The 21,563-nt window shown below is 39.8% G+C and overlaps 2 protein-coding genes and 1 pseudogene across 2 annotated transcripts; 1 reads left to right on the top strand and 2 right to left on the bottom strand.

Annotated features, from left to right (window-relative positions):
• Positions 1–1,498: 1,498 nt before the first annotated feature.
• On the bottom strand, positions 1,499–9,842 carry LOC110043572 (acid-sensing ion channel 4-A-like). The gene is made up of 7 exons (XM_020749041.2): positions 8,826–9,842; positions 6,144–6,361; positions 5,115–5,271; positions 3,988–4,050; positions 3,238–3,427; positions 2,707–2,798; positions 1,499–2,109 (listed from the first exon to the last, which is right to left on the bottom strand). The coding sequence occupies exons 1-7, from the start codon at positions 9,457–9,459 to the stop codon at positions 2,000–2,002; spliced, it is 1,464 nt and encodes a 487-aa protein (XP_020604700.2). The 5' UTR covers positions 9,460–9,842; the 3' UTR covers positions 1,499–1,999.
• Positions 9,843–12,800: 2,958 nt separating this feature from the next.
• Positions 12,801–18,405, top strand: LOC149109711 (uncharacterized). Its single transcript, XM_089294663.1, has one exon. The coding sequence runs from the start codon at positions 13,096–13,098 to the stop codon at positions 18,403–18,405; it is 5,310 nt and encodes a 1,769-aa protein (XP_089150789.1). The 5' UTR covers positions 12,801–13,095.
• A 1,821-nt stretch (positions 18,406–20,226) lies between these two features.
• Positions 20,227–20,971, bottom strand: LOC149109710 (uncharacterized; annotated as a pseudogene).
• Between the last annotated feature and the right edge of the window lie 592 nt (positions 20,972–21,563).

Here is a 21,563-nt window from a genome sequence, read left to right as displayed (position 1 = left end):
GTTAGCGGGCTGCACGACTATGGATTCAAGTCCTAGCCTAAGTCCTTGGCGGAGACATATTACTCTCACAGTGTGTCTCTCAACCTGGGTGATAAATGGGTGCGGGGAGAGGGGGGTAACCCTGCGATGGACTACCGTCCCATCCAGGAGGGAGAACAATTACTCCTATTCGCTTCATGCTACAGAAACTGGTATAAGCTCCGGCTTTATGAGCCACTGGTCCGACGTAAAAGTTACCTTTTAGTTACCTTAACTTCCCACCCGGGTTTACCAACCACTTATTCAACGATAGTGAGGTCTTTGCAGGAGAAGGCCAAGGTTTGAGATTTTCCCGGAAGGACTGAACTTTGAAATCAGTTGAAATAACATGATCATTTGCTAACGCTTTCGTTGTTAGTAAAGACCACTTTCACAAAATGCAGACGATATCTGATCTTCGGTGATTTTTTATTGAAATGTAACCGGCTGCAATTTTAGCGCGATTTGAGTGTATTATCGCTAGAATTTCTTTATATTTAAGCCCAGTAATATGAACCGAGGATTTTGTTTTAGCAGATCACAAGGGTAATAAACAAGGATTGTGATCCAAACTCCCGGCGATATCACTTAGAAATTACGACCAAATCTCACGAAAATCACGACTGGTTTAATTCTCACATTCCCAAAATATCGCCTGAACAATGTACTTGTAGTGGGCCTGGGCTGTAAGAAATCTTACCCAGATATGAGGCGTCAATCTCTCACCTACCCCTCCCGTCTGTCTCCTTCAGTCCGTCAACTCAACCCCCCGTTCCCCTTCGACCCTGCAGGAAAGGCAGCAGTGCGCAGCACTAGCGCAAGAAAGAAACAAAGAAACTTTGAAACCCGTGAATCTACTGTACATGAGCGGGTACGTACCCAAAAATAACACAACAATAATAGACCAATTTCGATATATTAAAATTTAGCCTAAAACAATAGACCTCAGCACGAGGTTCCGGGGAATAAATACAGAGTTTGTGGGGTTTATTCCCCGGAGCCTCGTGCTGAGGTCTGTTGTTTTAGGCTGAATTTTAATATATCGAAATTGGTCTATTGACGCCAGGTGACGGGGTGTCCTCCCCGCAAGGCTTTGTTTGTAACAGAGGTGAGGTTACCAAACAGCTGGGTTTGTTGTGTTCAATGCGTACGCAGCTCTTAACCATCTTGTTATCTGGAATTAGAGAAAGCAGACTGCCGCTCGTCCTTGGTTTCAGGGCCAAGATTGTGTTGCTAGCGGACTAAAATGAAACTAGAAGATACATGTTTGGATTCTGCAGTGTAAGTGTGGCCCTGCAATCATTTTGAGCCACAGGGATCGAGCCGGACTGCAATCCTTGTCCATCGCACTGGAGTAGAAAACCTAGCAAAAGATCATTCGTTAAAATGGCCTTGAGTCAGCAAAACAAACAAACAAACAAACAAACAAACAAACAAGCCAACAATAAACAAGACACCGTGGAAGCAAGGTAAAGCAATATTTTTTTTGGTTAAGCACTTTCCAGTATTTTAATTTAAAATGAATGGAATAATGACAATCTAACATCCCAGTGACTAATTACAACATGGGAATGATAAAATGTGAAACAAACAAATGACTGAAAGCAATATGCTAATCACAAAACAAAGCGAACAATAATCAAAGCGATATATTAACATGCTAATTTTCAGGCAAAGAAGAAAACATTAAAAGGCTAGAAGATACCAAATGTTTACCAAACACCAAATTCACTCGAGCATACAGTCAGTCACCTTCTAAATTTAGTAAAAAATTTTATCAAAATGCTTCATACATTTTTCTGGTTTCTTTTGCCTTTTACACAAGTTTTTAGATTTTAGAATATTTTTGTACATGATAAGAATTTAGACATGGGGCTGCCATGTAAAGCCAGTTTTGGTATAACGCAATTGTCTAAAGTAAATAAACCTTTGAATAAGAGGTAAGATTATTTTCAAGGTTGAGATAAATATTTTCAAGTGTTTATCGGAACCCTAAACGGATACCAATAATGGCGAGCATGACGTCACAAAACTCAAGCACGGTCAAGAGACTGGCACCAACACAGAGGCCAACTTGTCCGCCTATTTCGGCTGTGGAAAAATACGAAATAACAAAAAAATCAATAAGGCTAGAGTTGAAAGAATATCCCTTATAAGCTACTACACTAATCCGTCACGAAAACGGAGCTTTTCGAAAACGCTCCTCAAACCGGAGGAATTTGAAAACGCTGGCTTTTCGTTTTCGTGTAGACGTGTAGTCAAATAGGTACTGAAAAGGCCATCCATATTGCACAAAAGAGCGCGCAATGGTCCCCGTTTTTTTTTTTTTAATTGCATTCTTGTACTATTCATAACATCTCTGCGAGCCAAACCTTAGGAAACTTAGGGAAAATAGTCTTTTTTCGATGCAATCACTTGAACTTATATTGCGATAGAGAGATAAGTTTATAGAAGCTTTAAAATCACAGCTCTAGAGCTGAATTAGATAAAACATTACAAGTGAATTTAAATTGAGTACACAATAGAATGTACAATATTCAATATTTGAAACTCTTGAAATCGAGAGTACAATAGCAACTCTTCATCACAAATATCAAAGACCTGGTTTTGAAAATATCCAAAACGGGGCAAACTTCGTCTGTCTTCTTTCTCTTCGATTGATATTTTCTGTAAATAGCATTCACTCACCCCACAGACTTCCTGAATCGTAGGCAGGTTTCTGTTCAATGGCCGTGTAGCCTAATTCTTGGAAGTATATAGTGAGTTCCAGTATGTTCTGGCTGTTGAAAGAAATATGCCAACTTCAAGAACATAACATAGGTCCAGTTGCTAACTTTGTCTGCGAAGTGCATGATTAGGAATCATACATTGCAAATTTATTATCTTTATTAAATTCCAGTAAAACTTTTGAATAATTTTGTCAGTTCACGACCTTTCCTGGTTTATGGAGAAAATAATGAAATCCAATATGGCGGCCTGATGCAAGAAGATGAATTGAATAATGTGCTAAACACGTCATTTTGTAGAGTAAGTATATCCAGCGAGCGAAAATAATTTTGACGTGTCCTATTCAAACAAAAACCCAGGAGTCAAGTTGCAACAACCCCTTGAAACCCTACCCACCTCCTGTCATATCACGCTTGAAGTATAGTATCTTTTACACCGTAGGTCGAAGGAATAATATTGGTCTTGACAATGATCAATTACAAGTTGTAATACCTTATGTATTCTTGGATGTAATGAAGAGTTATCTCTGACACGTTTGAACCGTATTCTCCGTTTAATTCCTGTGTAAGTCTCACGTAATTGTCGTTGGGAAACAGTGCATAGGACAGGACTGGTTTGAAGGAGATTGTATCACATGGCACTGGGCAGTCGCACTGGTTACCCTTCAGCTTCTGAAAGTTTCCTAGAAAATAACGCAAACAAGTCACGCTTTAAGACACCTGACAGTTTAGAAACCTTTGGACACCACCACACTACAACGTCATGACCACACTATAACTCACTTAAGCAATCATAGCGTTATATAACTGTAGCAACGGCTCGAGAAAGCTAGGTTAGTAAGTACATTGTTACATGGCGCTCGGGCCAAAATACACGGCTAATGACCGTCTACATGGACACGGTCCGTTAGCAAAGTCCCTATCGAGAAAGAACCAATCAGATCGTTCGGATTTACCTCAAGACTCATACATTGCCACGTAGGAGAAATACTTGGAAATCTTTATTTAAAAAAAAATTCGTCAAAAGCTACTAAAATAATTAAATCAGTCGCTCTCTGATTTCTATGAGGAGATAGCTGATGCGGCCAAAGGTTTAATCAAAAGGTTAAGTCTCTCCGCACCTGCTAAGCTCACGCCATGCCCCTATAGAAAGCTGTTTTGCAGTGTTCTGAGCTAACCTCTTGCATCTGTCTACCTAAACAGCAGTAAATGCCTGGCAAACAAAGTAAATGGTCAATTTTACCTTGCTCTCTCGCCGCGCAACCTACTGCCTCCAAAGGTTTGCAAACACTGGAGTTACCCACGTCTGTTTCAAAAATTGTGGTAAAGAAAAAATAAAATGAATAACTCTAAATAAATTTTACCAATACCCGTGCTGCTTCTGTTGTTGGTTTTAGTCTGGTTCACATATGCAATACCATGCCACACAAGCTAGGTTAACCTGTGGATTGCAGCGTTGAAAACTACAGATTTGGACTATACTAACCCAAGACATTCACTGTGAATAGTCTGTTGAGGGTGCGTCACGGTCTGTAATCTGATATAGATGTATTCTGTGTTACAACGCAATCTGTATCCTTGCAAATTATAAATATCTTTTCTAACAATCAGAACCTGTATGATATACTGCGCCAGACACGAAAGACCACTAAAAAGAACACCCTTAAGATGTGGCCAAGATATGCGTGGAAACGTATTCGTCATCTAAATGCAGCGGCACGAGACCCCGACGAAAGGGTACCAAATCAATAACGTAGAACATTTGCAATTATACACACAAGCTGCTATAACAAAAGGTTAATAATAAAAGAAGAGGACGAACACGAAGACTGACTAACCTAGAATGACCTAAATCCCCCGATAAAAGCCTAAATAGTCCACAAACGTTCCAGAGTCTCTCCATTGTGCCGTCAGAATTATAATTTCTGACTAATTCGTCTCTTAATCGTCAGAAATTAAATAATGTAATGATAGAGGGAGCAAAGAAAATTCACACTTTTATTGTCGAAATACATTCAAAAGAATGAATTTTTTTCACATTATCTTCTAAATGAAACAGGAAACATCTCTGGATCTCTGTGTTTCTATGAGGATATGGAAACACTCGTGAAAGTTTGGTAGAGGTCAAAAGAGTTGTGGAAAGATTAGCTGCGACTTTTTGCCTGCAACATTCAGTGGCGGATCTAGGATCTAATATTTTGGGTAAAAAAGAAAAAATCACAGTAGGAAGAAAAGGCGGCAGGGCAAGCAAAACAAAACATAAATCGATAGAAAATGTTCTCTATTTCTAAAACTACTTTAGCTTAACTGTTTAATTGACCAACGACTTGGAAGAGGAACACTGAACATTCGGAAAAAAAATCAACTTACCTGGCATTCCAACGTCCCTGCATCCACATTTTTCAACCACAAATTTCGTCTTACAAGTCAACATACAGGCTAGGGTTGTGTATTTGGGGTAACCAGGCACATTAGTCTCATTCTTATCCAAACACTTGCTTTCGTAAGGCTCTGGAAGGTTGATAACCTTGCAACAAAAAGGAAAAATGACCTTGTGACATGGATAGATAGGTAAATGGGTCAGTCGGTCGATAGGTAGGTAGGTTGGTAGATAGGAACCAAATATGGTAGGTAAACTCTGTAAATTTCAGAATTAACACCTAGCGTGGTAAGACATTACAGTTTCTACTTATTCGTTACAGTAATACCAACAGGCCATGAAAGGTCATGAAAATTTGGTCGTATTAACGGGATGGTCGTATTAACGTGGTGGGGTCAAATTTCATGACTGGTCTAAATTGACCGACGTCTTAACAGATAATCATTACAAGTGCATTTCTCTGCAACTGTTCTTTAATAAGCATCCGAAATACAGGTAAAATTTTGCAAGAAATACAATTTCAATCAGCACATTATATTTAGTGTTAAGGATGGACAGATGAACAGAGCTGGTTCGGGAAGCCGTATAAACGGGGTAAAATAATAAGGGATGACACAGATTAGGACTTCAAAATGTGGCCGTTGGCCGTATTAATGGGATGGCCGCATCAACAGGGTTTTGTTATTTGAGAAAAAAGTGGCCGTAATAACGAGGTTACCGTAAGACGGTATTCGACTGTATCTCGTGCGATTCCTCTGAACACTAACAAAACTTTTCAGGCATATTTTGTTCATCAACTTAGTTGTAACACTATGTAGAATCGATCATGCCAGGACATGGAAGTGAAAAACAAGCACAATATCAGGTGCTTTTACATAGTGCAGTTTTTTTATAGGACATTATTCAGAAGGCCTCAGGGTGTCAAAAGGCGAAAAGAACTTTGGTCTAATATGGTGGAATTAAAACTCCCAGATTTAACGCTTTGTTTCTTGAAGACTGGTATTAATCTTAAGCCTCACCCTTTGTTTATTTATGGCTGCAAATGTGCTCGTCCCAGGACCAACTGCAAAACCAAGCTGAGAGACTAATGGAGGTGTCTCGTGATGATGAATAAGAACTCTGAGGCCTGCGCGATATCCTATGGCGGAATAGTCATGTTGGTGAACATCTAACACAAGATGAAGTCCAAAGTTCGTCCCAGCCTGCTTCACCTTTAAAATCTGCTGACCATCTTTACCTAGACACAAAGACAATGTTGCGTAAAAATAAGTTGGCTTAGTTGTGGGAATCTTTCAGCTCGTTTATAAGTAAATTTAAATACCGTGGAACTCCGTCTTACGGTCACCCAGTTAATACGGTCACCTCATCATTACAGTCAATTATTTATGTCCCCACGAAAACCCTCTATATTTCCTTATAAGAAAACCCCGTTAATGCGACCACCCCGTTAACACGGCCAACGGCCACATTCTGAAACCCAGCCTGTATAATCCTTTATAGTTTTTTCCCCTTAATACAACCACTTGAACCAAAGACATTCAAAGTGCTTGTAACATGTCAAGTCAATGCCATTTTTCCATAGCCTCCATTAGGCGAGAAAATATGCTCGGATATTTGTGCGTGGACATTATTTGTTCCGGGAAGCGAACAGTTTTCCGAGAGCGTAGTTCGAGGAAAACTGTGAGCTTCCCCGAACAGATAATGTCCGCGGACAAATGTCCGAGCATACTTTCAAAGTCAAATGCATATGGAGGCTATTGGGTTTATTATCCTTCAAATAATTTTCGCAACACGCGCAGTTTTGAAAATTGGGGAATATTCTCAGATATTCTCCAATTTAAGGTGGGGAATATTCGGTCACCTGACGCGTTTAGACCAATCGTGCGCGAGCGAAGATGTTTGATGGATTATTTAACACTTAATGACTGGTTCCGAGGGGAACAGTGAATTTTGTTTCTCGAGAATCTTAATGTTTAAACATTGAGACTCGAGGGAAACAAAATTCACAATTCCCCAAGGGACCGGTTATTAAGTGATTTGTTATATGACAAAACAAATTGGTCAAACCGCTGGAAAACGTAATCACTTTATTGACAAATGACGTGTAACAGCGGTCAACATTTCGCAAGTAACAGTGAACTGTTTCCCGTTAGACGTCATAGTTTTCGCAGTGTTCCCCGCTCATGGCATTTAGCGGGAAACAGCTTCGTTGCTAGATGTAATGTGACTATGAACTAGCCAATGAATGGGCGCGCTGTACCGGGAAAAACGCCAGTTATGTAACAAAATGCTGTTCGTACTGATTTGAGGTTTAATTTGTAAGATTATATCTACATTCCTGTTGCTTATTCAGTTGTTTGGAAGTGCAATTGCAATACATAGGTATATCCATCAAGACGTCACTTAAAATAGACCAGCCATGCAATTTGACTCCACCCAGTTAATACAGTCAAATTTCCATGGCCCATTGGTGACCGTATTAACGGGGTTCCACTATATGTATTTTTATTTTTATTTTTATGTTCATTATGTTATTGCTCGTAGGCAAGGTAAACATTAAAATATAACTTTTGTTTGAGCGTTTGAGCTACTTAATCACTTTCCTTTACATGCCTTCCAGACAATTTGTGCTTTGTAATTTAAATCGGTTACCTCAGCTCATGTCACTCATTGTTCGAAATTAAAAACTACAGTGTTTGCTTTAGAAATCATCACAACGTCCAGCATGTTGATTTTTATCGCCCCCTCACACTGTTATCCGATGAAGCAGGAACAAAAAATGTCTTCTCAAAAGGGATTGTGATTTGTTTAGGACAAGAGTTTATTTCTAAACGCTGAACAAGGCAATTCTTAATCCATGTGCGATAATATAATTTAAATTACAATTCTGCAGTTTAAGTAGATGACTATTGCAAGACTTCCAAAGAGATAGTATGAACGTTAATTTTTTTTTTGATTTTAATTAGCTGCAGCTGATGTGTCCAGTATCTTATCCACTTGTTACCTATTTTTTTCCCCCTTTTAATATCGAAATCGCGACAATAACATTTGGTTAACGCGTTTTATTCTTGAGGTTGGTTTACGAAAAATATATATGTATATGTTTAAAAAACAACACACGATACAAGCGAACACCTTTTAAACCATGCGATGTCGAATTAATATAAAACACATGCAAAGTGTTGCAATTAATTAAAAACTTACAAAAGACCCCGACAAAGCAATATCTAAACTTTTAGACGTCAGCAATTATAGCGCATGACTGGAAGCCTTCCATTAGCTATTACGAGTACGCAAATATACTTAAGCTGGTTACAAAGAAGTCATCAAAACAGGCAGCTGGAATTTAAAATCAAAGTAAAGTATATTTTGGTCCCTTAGCAAACATTACCTCCGCATATAAACAAAGGACTTCCTTTTTTGAAATTAATCATGAAGTCTGGGAAATACGTGATAATTTCATTTTATTTTTCTGCGCAGATTTTCCCTGCTAATCCCTAATACAATATTAAAGTTTATAGCGTATGCACATGTGAAAGTCATTTTTTTTTTTCAGCTGTGAGTTTAAAAATGGGTTTCTGAAATCGAAAGGAGGTATTAAACAAATTAGAACGATGTACTACGAATTTATTCTACATTTAATAGTATACACTGTAGAAAGCAGTTGTAGAGAGATAGTTTGTATCACCTGAAAAACTTACCTGAATTAAATGTGTAACAAAGACCCATAGAAGTTAAAACGGCGGTGAAATTTTTCCCAGTGCAATGCTCTCCGTTGAAAGTACAAGTACTCAAAGTGTCTTCAATTTGATGTCCCGCGAGTAAAGTGAATTCGGTCATGTTAGTGCTTTCGTATTTACTCCAGTCCACTGTGTCATTCGAAACATCGATTCCCCTTGACTGCCTCAACACGTACGTAAAAAGGTCTGCGTATCCGCTTGCCTGAACAGCAGAACTTCTGAACATGTTAAAGTTGCAAATGGTGATAGCTGGAAACGCTGGTGCGTCTTCGTAAACCTGGGTTACTTTTGTGGCAACTGGGTAGCTGTAGTATTTTGACACTAGCTTGGACGACTGAAAAGAGAACCACGCCATTCCTAACAGAAGAAACACGGCCCAGATAATGCGCCGACAGGGAGATCGACTAGTGAACACATGTTGCAAACCATGGAGAGTGGACGATTCCACGAAGCCATTCCACTTGCGTTTCACGGCGATTAACTTACTTGGCTCTGACGATTCAGACGCGCTGCTCTCGACATTAACCTTATTGGATTTTGACGGCATCCAAGAGTTTGGCTTGATGTGTGGGATTACTGACATTTCGGAATCCATTTTAAAATCGAGGGACCAACTGCACAGTCTCACCCAACTATTAAAATTAACTTTAGTACGGCTTTTCTTCTTTCGCCACTGTTTTCATTGGTTTTCAATGTTTCCAGTCCCTCTTTTGTTCCCTGAGCAAGTAGGGTCAAGGCTAGTTGCAAATCAACTTTTATGCAGTTAATAACCTTTTTCACGGCTAGGTTCTCTCATTTGCTTTACAATGCAATCCAATGTCGTGATGCGAGGTAATTTCGGGCAGAAACTAAAAAGTTGCCCGAAATTGCCTCACATACATGTTGGGATTATATTGTAATACAAATAAGCAAAGTTAGCTATGAAAAGAACTGTTGCATCTGTTCAGCTCTCACGGCTGTTTCAATAAAACAGTGCAAATGACAAGATGACTCGCATATAAATTTCAAGTGTTTGTTTACTTTCCTTCGTATTTAAATCTTTAATGAAATACAATGCTAATAGTTCATCGTCCTAGAGATGTTATGTTACCTATGAACGACGCGTGCACAAAGACCGCTGGTTAAAAAAAAAAAATCATAAAATATGAACCATATATGTCACATATCATACTTAGCCAAATTTTTAGCCTCTCATGAGCAATGGACTCCTTTTAAATTAATTATGAAGTTGTGACAATATGCGAACATTATAGTTATTTTTTTTTTGTTGATCTGCCTTATATGTTATTAGCATATGCGTGCAAAACTAAGTTCAAATTTTATTCAAAATTTAAAGTGCTACTATGACGAAAATCGCATCCTTCAAATCTGAGCCATTTTAAGACATAAACAAGTAGTCTGTACAAGAGTAAAAGTGCTGTTTACTGTTTTCCATTATCTCTTTCCGCTCCAGAGATATTCAAATTTTTAAAATATGCAAATTAGCCAAGTGATGACGTCATACACTCAACCGCATTTTGATCAATATGATAAACAAGGATATCTCAGTCAATTTGTATCAGAAATGTTTGATTTTTTACAGTAAGATTCTACTAGAGGTGCTCTACAATGTGAACTTAATAATTTGTTACTATGGCAACATACTGGGTTCCAGACCTCCACAATATTAAAGGCTTTTCTGACCACTTTTACCATTCTATATAGATATTTGCCAATGGTGCTTCATCTGCATAATTCAGCAAGCATATAAATACGTTAGGTTGAGTTCATGGCCTTGTTTAATGTTTTCCAAACTTAAAATCACTAAAATATTGAAATCAGGCTAGAGGGGACTGGAATAGAGTAGTTTGCCATGGGAATGGAAATTGTTATAGCTGTAGGTTTGTTGCATTTAGAACTATTAGCCTACCAAGTTTCAATGGTTTCTGCTGCAAATTGACCAAGATAGCGATATTTATATACTTGATGTAATATTTGGTTGAGTGTATGACGTCATCAGTCATCTCATTTGCATATTTTACTCATTTTTCAAACTTGAATATCTCCGGAACCAATGCAGATATTTGTAAACGGTAAACGGCATCTTTAATCTTTCCTAAAATTCTATGTGATTAACCTGAAAAATCAAGGGGTAAAAATTTGATCATAGTACCACTTTAAAGTTATTTAAAAATAATAATGTGAAATGAATAAACTATTGCCGTGAGATGCTGGGGTGGTATTGAATTTTTCACCCATCTGCCATTATTGACTTTAGTAACATGTTCCTTTTTAAAACTCTTTATTTTTTCGATTTCTCAGTGTTAATGTCTTTGTTGTAGTTTTCCTCTTTTGTTTCGTAAACCAGTGGGGTAGCACGTTGAAAAAAGTGGTAAGCAATACAGATGTAATCAGAATGTCATATGTTTAGCTCTTGTTTCTGTTTGCATAAAATGAAACACGGCAAATTTCAAGATGACTTGCCTATAATTAGTGAGAAGTTTTTGTTTTATTTTATTTTATTTCGTTGCTGTTGTTTTCGTTTCCGTCGTACTAATTTTTGATAAAAAAAAATTGATCATATACGTTATTGAAATTATGGAGATATAAGTTACAATTTGTCTTAGTTTATTATAGAAATTACGAACGGGAAATTATGGTTTATATATATGCATGTATATGGTAATTGTGACGAGGGAAAATTAGACAATTAAGTGCGTTTTACATAATCGCTTTCCTTGCCGGAAAATATAGAAATCCAACATAGATATATTTGTTTTAGTTCGTATTGCATTTCTGAGTTACAGGTTGTTGTTCCAGTTCATGGACCGTAACAGACACCTGCTAGTTTGTTGTGGGATCATAACTGTAATAAGCATTGAACTGTAATTGCTACCTGCGATAGTCTTTTGTTAAACTGTTATCTACCTGTATTGTTTTGAAAGTTATTAATGTTGTAAACGATGAATTCCGTTACAGCCAATCGAGCTTCCTGAAATGTATTAGATAATGTTTAGTTAGGAATTTTTAATGGCTTTACGTAATCTTTTAGAATTGCGCTTTCGGCTTAAATAGTCGTGCCTTGTAAAATATTCTTTGGTTACATTCTGGTTATATTCGGGTACGTTCCGAGTACCTTAGTGGATTAAACTCCACTGTTGGACCCAAGAACTGTGTATTCTCTGTCTTCCCGTTGGATTGTTTTGCTGTAACAGATCCCTAGTCCTCTAGGAGTCTGACAAACTCCGTCGCTGCAAGCGTGTTTCCCTCTGGATTGTTGTAACAAGGAAAACAACTTAAGCGGCCCAAAAACCTGTTATCACATAATCGATGCTATACATTTTTAGTATATTCTCAGCTCCGACTATTGCATTTCTAGCTCTCTGATTGGCTCAAAAACTCCGACTATGAGCCATTAGTCGGAGTTTTACCTTATATGGAAAACAGTGCGCCAAGTTTAAAAATTTTCCGCTCTGTAAAATTGTTGAAATAAAAATCGGCGGCAAAAACCCGATTAAGAATATACTAAAACAATTATTCCATTCGACCTTGTTGGATATGAAGTGATCATAACCAACTCGCGCTACGCGCTCGTTGGTTATTTATCACTTCATATCCAACGCGGTTTCATGGAATAATTGTTAAATAGTAATTAAAAAGAATTAAAATCTGAAATTACTTTTTTGTGGTTACTGGCTTAAGCCATTAACCACTGGCTTAAGCCAATAACCTGTATGTCACCGCGGGGTCTGTAAGTAAGACATTCCATGATTTTTCGGAAGCCTCACGAAGCGAGGCCAAAAAGACCTCAATATTTGATCGAATTCGTTTAATCAATTTTCATCTTTAAAACGTGAGTTTTAATCAAAATAACTGCTTTTACTGTTTACAATTGGTTTTTATAATTGGTTCCCTTTAATTTAATATCACGTTTGGAGAGAAACAATGGGAGTGTTGAAAACTGGGACCGAGCTTGTCACGTGACTTACACGATTTGACCCCCCTCGAACACTGAACTGAAAGGGAACGAATGCAAAACTAATGCGAAGTCGTTGTTCTTGAATTGTATTCTGGAGTTTTTTTGTCTTTGAATGGAGTCTTTATCTACGAAAGTGTCGTTTGAATACGTTTTCTACATTTGGTGCCGGGACCCGGGAATTGAAACTGGGATTCTAGCGTTGTGAAGAACGTCTCAAAGGAAGCTGTTGTGAAGTCAAAGCTGCACTAGCTGAAAGCACGTGGGCGACCAATTATGCCGCCGAAATTGAGGAATTTGAAAAAATTTCGCGATGGTCACCGAAAGTTCGTCCAGAAAACTATCGAACAAGCCAAAGGGCTAATCTCTGAAGGCAATTCCATCGAAGTGAAAAGGCTGAAATTTCTTCGAACCGCCCTTGAAACAAAAATGTCGGAGCTTCAATCGCTCGACCGCGAAATTGTGGAGCTGGTGGACGACGTAAAAACCATCGATACCGAAGTCTCTGAGAGCTGTGAGATAATGAGTTCCATTCAGGAGTGTATTGTTGAGTTAGAATCTGTTTTGGAAGCTCAAGAAATGCAGGGTAAGAGTCAGGAATTCCCTTCTGTGGCGCAACTTCCTCCTTCCGAAAGCGCGGGAACTTCTCAAGATCACGTTTCGAAGGCAAAGTTGCCGAAGCTCGAGCTTAAGAAGTTTCACGGAAATCCCATACACTGGTATCCCTTTTGGGAATCTTTCGAGACTGCGGTTCATAAGAACCCAAATTTGTCTTCAGTGGATAAATTCAATTATTTGCAGTCACTTCTTACTGGCACCGCGCGTAGTACGATCGCTGGTCTGGCCCTGACGAGTGCAAACTACGAAAAGGCAGTTGGACTGCTTAAACAAAGATTCGGAAATCGACAGATAGTGATCTCCAGCCACATGGAAGTGCTCACTAAACTCCCCAAGGTGGAATCGATAAGCGAAGTAAAGAAACTCCGAAGCTTGTACGACACAGTGGAATCTCATGTTCGTGGATTGGAAAGTATGGAAATCTCATCTGAAATGTATGGTTGCTTCTTGACACCAATCGTTATGCAGAAATTACCGGAGGAATTTCGGATCGCTATCACACGAAATTTGGAATCGGAGACATGGAATCTGAAAGATATTTTGGGTGAATTTCACAAGGAACTGCAACTGAGAGAACAATGTCTTGTCAATAACAAGGATTCCAGGCCTTCACATCAGAGAGGTGAGTCGCCATTTTCTACATCAGCTTTGTACACTGACAGTTCTGAGAATAAACAGTCTCCTCGTGTTTGGTGCTCATTCTGTAATCAAAATCATCAGAGCTCTAAATGTAATGTTGTCACAAGTACTGAATCTAGAAGGGAAGTTCTTAAAAGGAAGGGCAAGTGTTTTCTCTGTCTCAAGCAAGGACATTTGGCACGTAACTGTCAAGCACCTATGAAGTGTCTTAAATGTCAAGGTGCCCATCATGTAGCAATTTGTGGTAACCCTGATCCAACCCTGGGTGGGCAAGATCGAGAACATGTGGTCAGTGTCTCTACTAGTATGTATGTGGATCAGTCTAGAGGGTCGGTGTTGTTGCAAACCGCAACCGCTGAAGTTGTGCGTCCGGATAATGACAGTTTTCCACTAAGTGTTCGTCTGGTTTTTGACTCATGCAGTCAGCGATCATACATGACTAAGGACCTTAAAGACAAACTGGGGTTATCAGTAATTGGTAGAGAGTCACCTCTAATCAAAACCTTTGGTGAGTCTAACGCCAGGCTACGAACATGTGAAATTGTTCAAGTGGGTATCAAAACCAGATGCGATGCAATTGTGTACATTCAAGCCTATGTGGTGCCAGTCATATGTGGCCCTCTGACCCAACAACCCACAGAGCTTGCTCAGTCTAGCTACGAACATCTGCATGACCTCAGTTTAGCCGACAGGTGTGCCGGCAGAGATTTGCCCATCAGCATTCTCATTGGTGCTGATTATTATTGGTCATTGGTCGAAGGTACTATTGTGAGAGGTGCACCGTGGGAACCTGTTGCTCTTGCTACAAAGCTAGGATATGTCCTCTCCGGACCCACTATGATTGTGTCTAACCGTGACAATGGTAACACTGTGAATCTTACTGCGACGCATGTACTGAAAGTGGAAGCAAGTGTCGTCGGTCAAGATGAACTTGCCTCTGAACTTGGAAAATTCTGGGACTATGAGTCACTTGGCATTCGAGATAAAGGTTCGTCTCTGTATGACAAATTTGTTAGCGAAGTTGAATTCACTGAAGGAAGATATCAAGTACAGCTACCTTTCAAAGAGGACCATGAGCTGCTTCCAGATAATTTTGCTTTGTGCAAATCAAGGTTGGTCTCACTACTGAAACGTCTGAAATTAAAGCCCGAGATGTTAAAGCACTATGATGATGTCATCCAAGATCAGCAACAACAAGGAATTGTGGAACCTGTGGATCAAGGTGTCAACAATGGTGTGGGAAAAGTACATTACATTCCTCATCATGAAGTGATTCGCGTGGACAAGGACACCACAAAACTTCGTATTGTTTATGATGTCAGTGCACGATCAGGAAAGAACACATCAAGTCTCAATGACTGTTTGTATGCTGGTCCACCACCATCTCCCCTCATCTATGACATCCTCCTGAGGTTCCGGGCTCACAAGACAGCCCTCATAGGAGACATTGAGAAAGCTTTTCTAAATGTTTCAGTTCAAGATCGTGACTATCTTCGTTTCCTGTGGGTTGATGATGTCACAAGCAGCCACCCGAACCTACAAGTTTATCGATTTGCAAGAGTTGCATTTGGCGTCTCCGCAAGTCCGTTCCTATTGAATGCAACAATTCGTCATCACTTGACTTCTGCTGACATCCCCAAAGAATTTGCTGAGAGAGTTCTGAAAAGTCTGTATGTGGATGACTTTGTTGGTGGAGATGATTCTGACAATTCTGTTTTCGAGATGTATGAGAATCTGAAGTCATCCTTCAAGAGCGGAGGCTTCAATATGAGAAAATGGGTCTCCAACTCTGAAGCCCTTCAGGAAAGAATTGAACAATCTGAAAGCCAGTCTTCTCAAGTTACAAGCAAGTCTGTCAAGGAGCACCCTGTTCAAGAGGAAGATCAAACCTTCTCGAGTTCCCTGTTTGAGACGTCAAAGAACCCCAGCACAGCAAAACTGAAAGTACTGGGAGTTGGATGGGATAGACGAAATGATTTGTTACTCTTGGATCTGGCCTCTCCACTAGAAACTAGCAATACTTGTCCAGTTACGAAGAGAGCAATTCTTGGTACAACAAGCAAGTTGTATGATCCTCTGGGACTAATTAGTCCAGTCATCATTCTACTGAAGATCATCTTTCAATCTATTTGCAAGACAAGAGTGGGTTGGGATGACCCCGTGGATTCATTCATCCATGAACAGTGGTTAAAGCTTGTTCAAGATGCTAAGAAGGTGGGGGTGGTGGAAGTGAGGAGACACTACCACCTTGGCTTGTCATCAGGAGATTTACAAAGCATTCAACTCCATGGTTTTGCGGATGCAAGTGAGAAAGCCTATGGAGCAGTTGTGTATTTACGCCTTGAAACAACTACTGGAACTGTCTTCACCCAGCTTTTATCGTCAAAAACCAGAGTTGCTCCGATAAATGGAGAAACCATACCTCGACTGGAGTTACTAGGTGCTCTTGTTCTGGCCCGACTGGTCAATACTGTGTTGACAGCATTTGACGGAGCATTGGAAGTTGATGCTGTGTTCTTCTGGTCAGATTCGCAAATTGTTCTGTGGTGGATTTGGGGTGTAAACAGAGAATTCAAGCAATTCATTCAAAACAGAGTGGTTGAGATCCGTCGACTTACAAAGCCAACTCAGTGGAATTATTGCCCCACAGAATCCAATCCAGCTGACATCTGCTCACGTGGTACGATGACCTCGAAACTGATCACCAACCAATTGTGGTGGAGTGGTCCTGAGTTCCTTAGAAAGGAAAAGCAGTGGTGGCCAAGTCTTGCAATGAACTCTGCTGAAGTCACAAGTGACGATTCAGATCCTTGCCTAGAACTGAAGAAGGGAAGCTGTAACAGCCACACAAAGCAGCATGATGGTACAGTTCTTGCAAACATTGCCTCTGGAGAGGTGACGTCAGAAAAGTCACCAAATCTTGATTGCATCATTCCCTTGGAAAGGTTCAGTAGTCTTCAAAGACTTGTGCGAGTCACTGCATATGTTGTGCGATTTGTTTCTAATCTCAAGCAAAGTAAAATGAAGAAGAGGTTAGTGGATGGAGTAATAAGGCATGAAGAGGTGGATTGTGCAAGAGAGCTTTGGATCAAGGAGGTTCAGAAATCTGTATACAACAACAAGAACTTTGACCAGGTCAAGATCTCATTATCACTGTTTACAGATGACAAGGGAATTCTGAGGTGTGGTGGTCGTCTTAAAAATGCCCCGATTCCGTATGATGCTCGTTTTCCAATATTCCTTCCAAGATGTTCACGACTAACTTACCTAGTGATAAATGATTGTCATCTCAAGGTTCTTCACAATGGTGTGAGGGACACTCTCACAGAGCTAAGGTCAAGATTCTGGGTAACAAAAGGAAGGCAGACTGTGAAAACTGCGATAGGAAAATGTTCTGTTTGTAAGAAGTTAGAGGGCAGAAGCTATGCAGTTCCTCCTCCCCCACCTCTTCCTGAATTTCGATTGAGCGATGACTTTGCTTTTACTCGAGTAGGACTGGACTTCGCTGGGCCCATGTATGTCAAGGATGTATTCTCAAAGAATGGAGATTTGAACAAGGTCTATATAGCTTTGTTCACGTGCGCTGCAACCCGAGCTGTTCATCTGGAACTTGTCCCAAATCTGAGTGCGGAAAGTTTTATCAGAGCCCTTACTCGCTTTAAAGGGAGACGAGGAATTCCTGTCTTGATTGTCAGTGACAATGGGAAAACATTTAAGGATTCAAGAGTGCAGGCATATTGTCAGTGCGACGGTACACAGTGGAGGTTCAATGTCGAAGCGGCCCCTTGGTGGGGTGGTTTCTTTGAACGTCTAGTAAAATCAGTCAAGTTGAGTTTGAAGAAGGTCATACGAAATGCCCGGTTAAACTATGACGAGCTGTCTACTGTCCTTGTAGAAGTGGAAGCAGCCTTGAATTCACGACCCTTGACATATGTCTTCGATGAAATGGAGGAACCATTAACACCTTCACACCTGATTGTGGGCCGCAGAATTTTGTCAGTACCATCAAAGAACTCATCGAACGAAGTTGATCAAACTGAGGGAACACTTACAAGAAGAGCCAAATTCTTACAGCGAACACTGGATCATTTTTGGAACCGATGGAAGTCTGAGTATCTCACACAACTTAGAGAGTACCATCGCTACTCAAAGAGAGCAAATTCTGTCCGTAAAGTGCAAGTGGGAGATATTGTGTGTCTACATGAGAACAAAACCCCGAGACAGCAGTGGCGGCTTGGGAAGATCGAACGATTACTTCCTGGTCGAGATGGTCATGTTCGAAGTGCAGTGGTGAGAGTCAAGTCTGGTAATTCGCCAACCGCGGAATGAAGACGCCCATTGCAGAGGCTCTATCCCCTGGAAGTGAGGTTGGATAATGGAACTGCCAACCCTGTGCCCCGAGTGGCAAATGTTCCTGTTACAGTAGTGAGGGACGAGGATGTCCCAGTTGTCGTCGTGAATTCTGACTAAGATAGATGTATTGAGTTCATTCTGTTATATAGAGTTTATGCTCGTAAGATTGCTTCAACTTTAAATGAACTTTGAACTTTGATTGATGACGTCAATCAACGCGGGGGAGTGTGTTGAAAACTGGGACCGAGCTTGTCACGTGACTTACACGATTTGACCCCCCTCGAACACTGAACTGTAAGGAAACGAATGCAAAACTAATGCGAAGTCGTTGTTCTTGAATTGTATTCTGGAGTTTTTTTTGTCTTTGAATAGAGCCTTTATCTACGAAAGTGTCGTTTGAATACGTTTTCTACAGGGAGTTTACTTGCAGAAACATAGTGTTACGGAGTGTTACGAACGTCTACGATCACTAACCGGTAACAGTTTTCGCCAAATGTCCCAAAATATTGTTGTCGAAGACTCTTGCAGAAATTTGAGCGTTTTCCGAGAGCTTTTGATTGGAAATACGATATTGTTACGTGCCTTAAAAATCATCTATCCAGCAAATAGAATGCACATTTGCAAATTGATGTTTATTTCGTTTTTTCATGCTACCCGGAGCTTGATATAATGTTTGTTTTATAATAAACACTTGATTCGATTACAAATGGAAATTGAAATATTCAACTTAAGCCAGGATTCCTCGACAGCCTTCTCAAACGCTCCGCTGGCAAAAGGCCATCTGAACCAGGTCGATAAGATCACCTGTATTATTTTTTCATACGTAAATACTGGATTCTTTATTAAAGGTCAAATGCAACGAAATTTGGACAATTTTCCTTTTCTCGAAAAATCTTTTTAAACAAGTCAGTGCACACTGTGGCGCTCAAGACAGGAAAATCCGACGATTTCCGAGAGCTTTACGGAAACGAACCCGAAATGGCCGCGCTTGGAGTCGAAACGAATATGCGGTATTTGGGACTTCATATTTGGTGAGCTTCCAAAATAGATCAAGACCTTGATTTCTAATTTGGAAATGTCCAAATACAGCCATGTAAGTTCGAACCATTGGAATCAGGTCTCAATAAGAAACGCGATCAAGAGATGTACAAAACAAAAATTATTCTGACAGAAAAGATATGAATTAACCCGTTGTTACCTGAAGGGTTATGGCACACCAATCCCAGCATGTTCCACAGAGGAGCCTGATAGAAATCCAGGCAGTAACTTCAGTAACTTCTTCAGTTTCAGCTAGACATACTTAAAGACATAAATAGCTTTTTTTAGGTTTTCAAAAGAGCTTATTGGCCTTCAAAAATTGATTGCAAACTCCCAGTGGAGGAACTTCCATGTGAAAGGGCTTGTGGATGCTTGTCTCTTTGGGTAGTAACAAGAGGATTGTGGTATTATCATTCGACTCATGATGAGGTCACTAGAGATGTAGATTGCGATGCATCAACTGCTCACTGCTAGTCTTCACCATGTGATGAAGTCGACTGATGATTAGGCAGTACCATTTATATCACAAGGGGGCTTGTGATTGCCGGTGCATTCAATCCTTCGTTCCCAAGCGAGAAGTTGATTTACCAGCTGCGCGCTTTTGAACAGTTAAACTTCACACAACAAAATTATAGCATAACTTGCGGGGCGGAAGCCCGGCAGAAAAAAAAAAAACTTAAAAAGGAAAAACAGAGACAGGCCTGCACGGACTCCCAATCTGGTTTTTGTGGTTGCGTCGCATTATCAAAAGCCTTCAAATTATGGTTTTGCTCTTACAAGCATGTCTTTTAGAGATTTACCTCTTTTGTAAGATATGATCGGAGGCTTTTTAAAAATTATTTTCAGCAGAGGCTGATTTTCTATGAAACTCCAGCTCCATCGCGATTTTGTTAAGTTTCGTTACTGCAGGGTGGTATGTAATGACAAAAGGTAATAGTCTCTCTGCCGTTTTTTGTTTTTGCGGGTTAAGAGGCGATTGTCTTGAGTCAAAGATGACCTCTGACAGGGACCTTTCTATATATTTCTTCGGATACCCGCGTGCTTCGAGGCGTCGTTTGAAGTTTGCAAGGCACTCTTCAAATGTTGTTTTTGAAGAGTTTGTTCTAAGCAGTCTTATTGCTTCGCCTTTGATAAAACCTCTTTTTACCCCCGGAGGGTGGCACGAGGTAAAGTGGGTATATTGAAAGGTTTCGGTCGGCTTGTAGTGCGTTTTGATGTCCAGGAGGGATTTTTCTGTGAATCTCTTTCCTTTGAACACCACTGTATCAAGAAAAGTTATTTCGTTCTCTGATATTTCGGCCGTGAATTTTATTGTTGGGTGGAATGTGTTAGCTTGTTCAATGAACGATCCACTTCATTTCTTTTACAGTCCCAAAGGTAGAAAACGCGATCAATGTAACGTCTCCATTCTCTTGGCTTGGTATTGTTTTGTTGAATTAAATTTCTTTCGATCTCCGCCATGAATATATTTGCAAAAGACATGCACTGCTGTCTTTGTGCCCATGTCTTTGGGGTTTTTCTATCTTATTAAACTGTTATTTTCAGGTTTCCTTCAATTTAAAGGTAATTTTGTATGTGGCCAAAATAACTCAAAATACCGTGACTGAGTTATTTTAAAATGGGAGTCCCCTCCGCATGCAATCCAACATGACCATTTACTTCATCGCGGCAAATCACGACTGAAAACAAAAAAATACACTAGTATACTCTTGTAAAAAGTATGTTTTCATTTTGTTCAACTAATTACAATGTTGGTGCAGACGCTTTTTTCTAAAAGAAAATCTTAAGTACAAACCGCAAGGCGTGAAATTGTTTTATTGAATTCTCCAACCACTGAGTTTAGAAAATTAGATTTTGTAACTGAAGTTAAACTTAATATAATAAAACACAGCAATAGTCTTTTTACATACGACTTAACCTCGCTTTCTGCTCCTCGGCAATGGCTGCCGAACAACACCATTCCTTGGTAGAGCGTTTGTTTGTAGGATGTTCGTTGCCAATGTTTGGCTTTAGGAACAGCTTCGAGGGATTTTGGGCTTGAACTCGAAACCCAGCTTAGCCATAACAAAAGATACTGTTCCAAGAGGTTTCTGCTG

The sequence above is a fragment of the Orbicella faveolata genome, unplaced genomic scaffold (assembly GCF_042242905.1).
Source record: "Orbicella faveolata isolate gen_17 unplaced genomic scaffold, um_ofav_v1 contig_25, whole genome shotgun sequence".
Taxonomy (NCBI): Eukaryota; Metazoa; Cnidaria; class Anthozoa; order Scleractinia; family Merulinidae; genus Orbicella; species Orbicella faveolata.
This window is presented reverse-complemented; position numbering and strand designations above follow the sequence as displayed.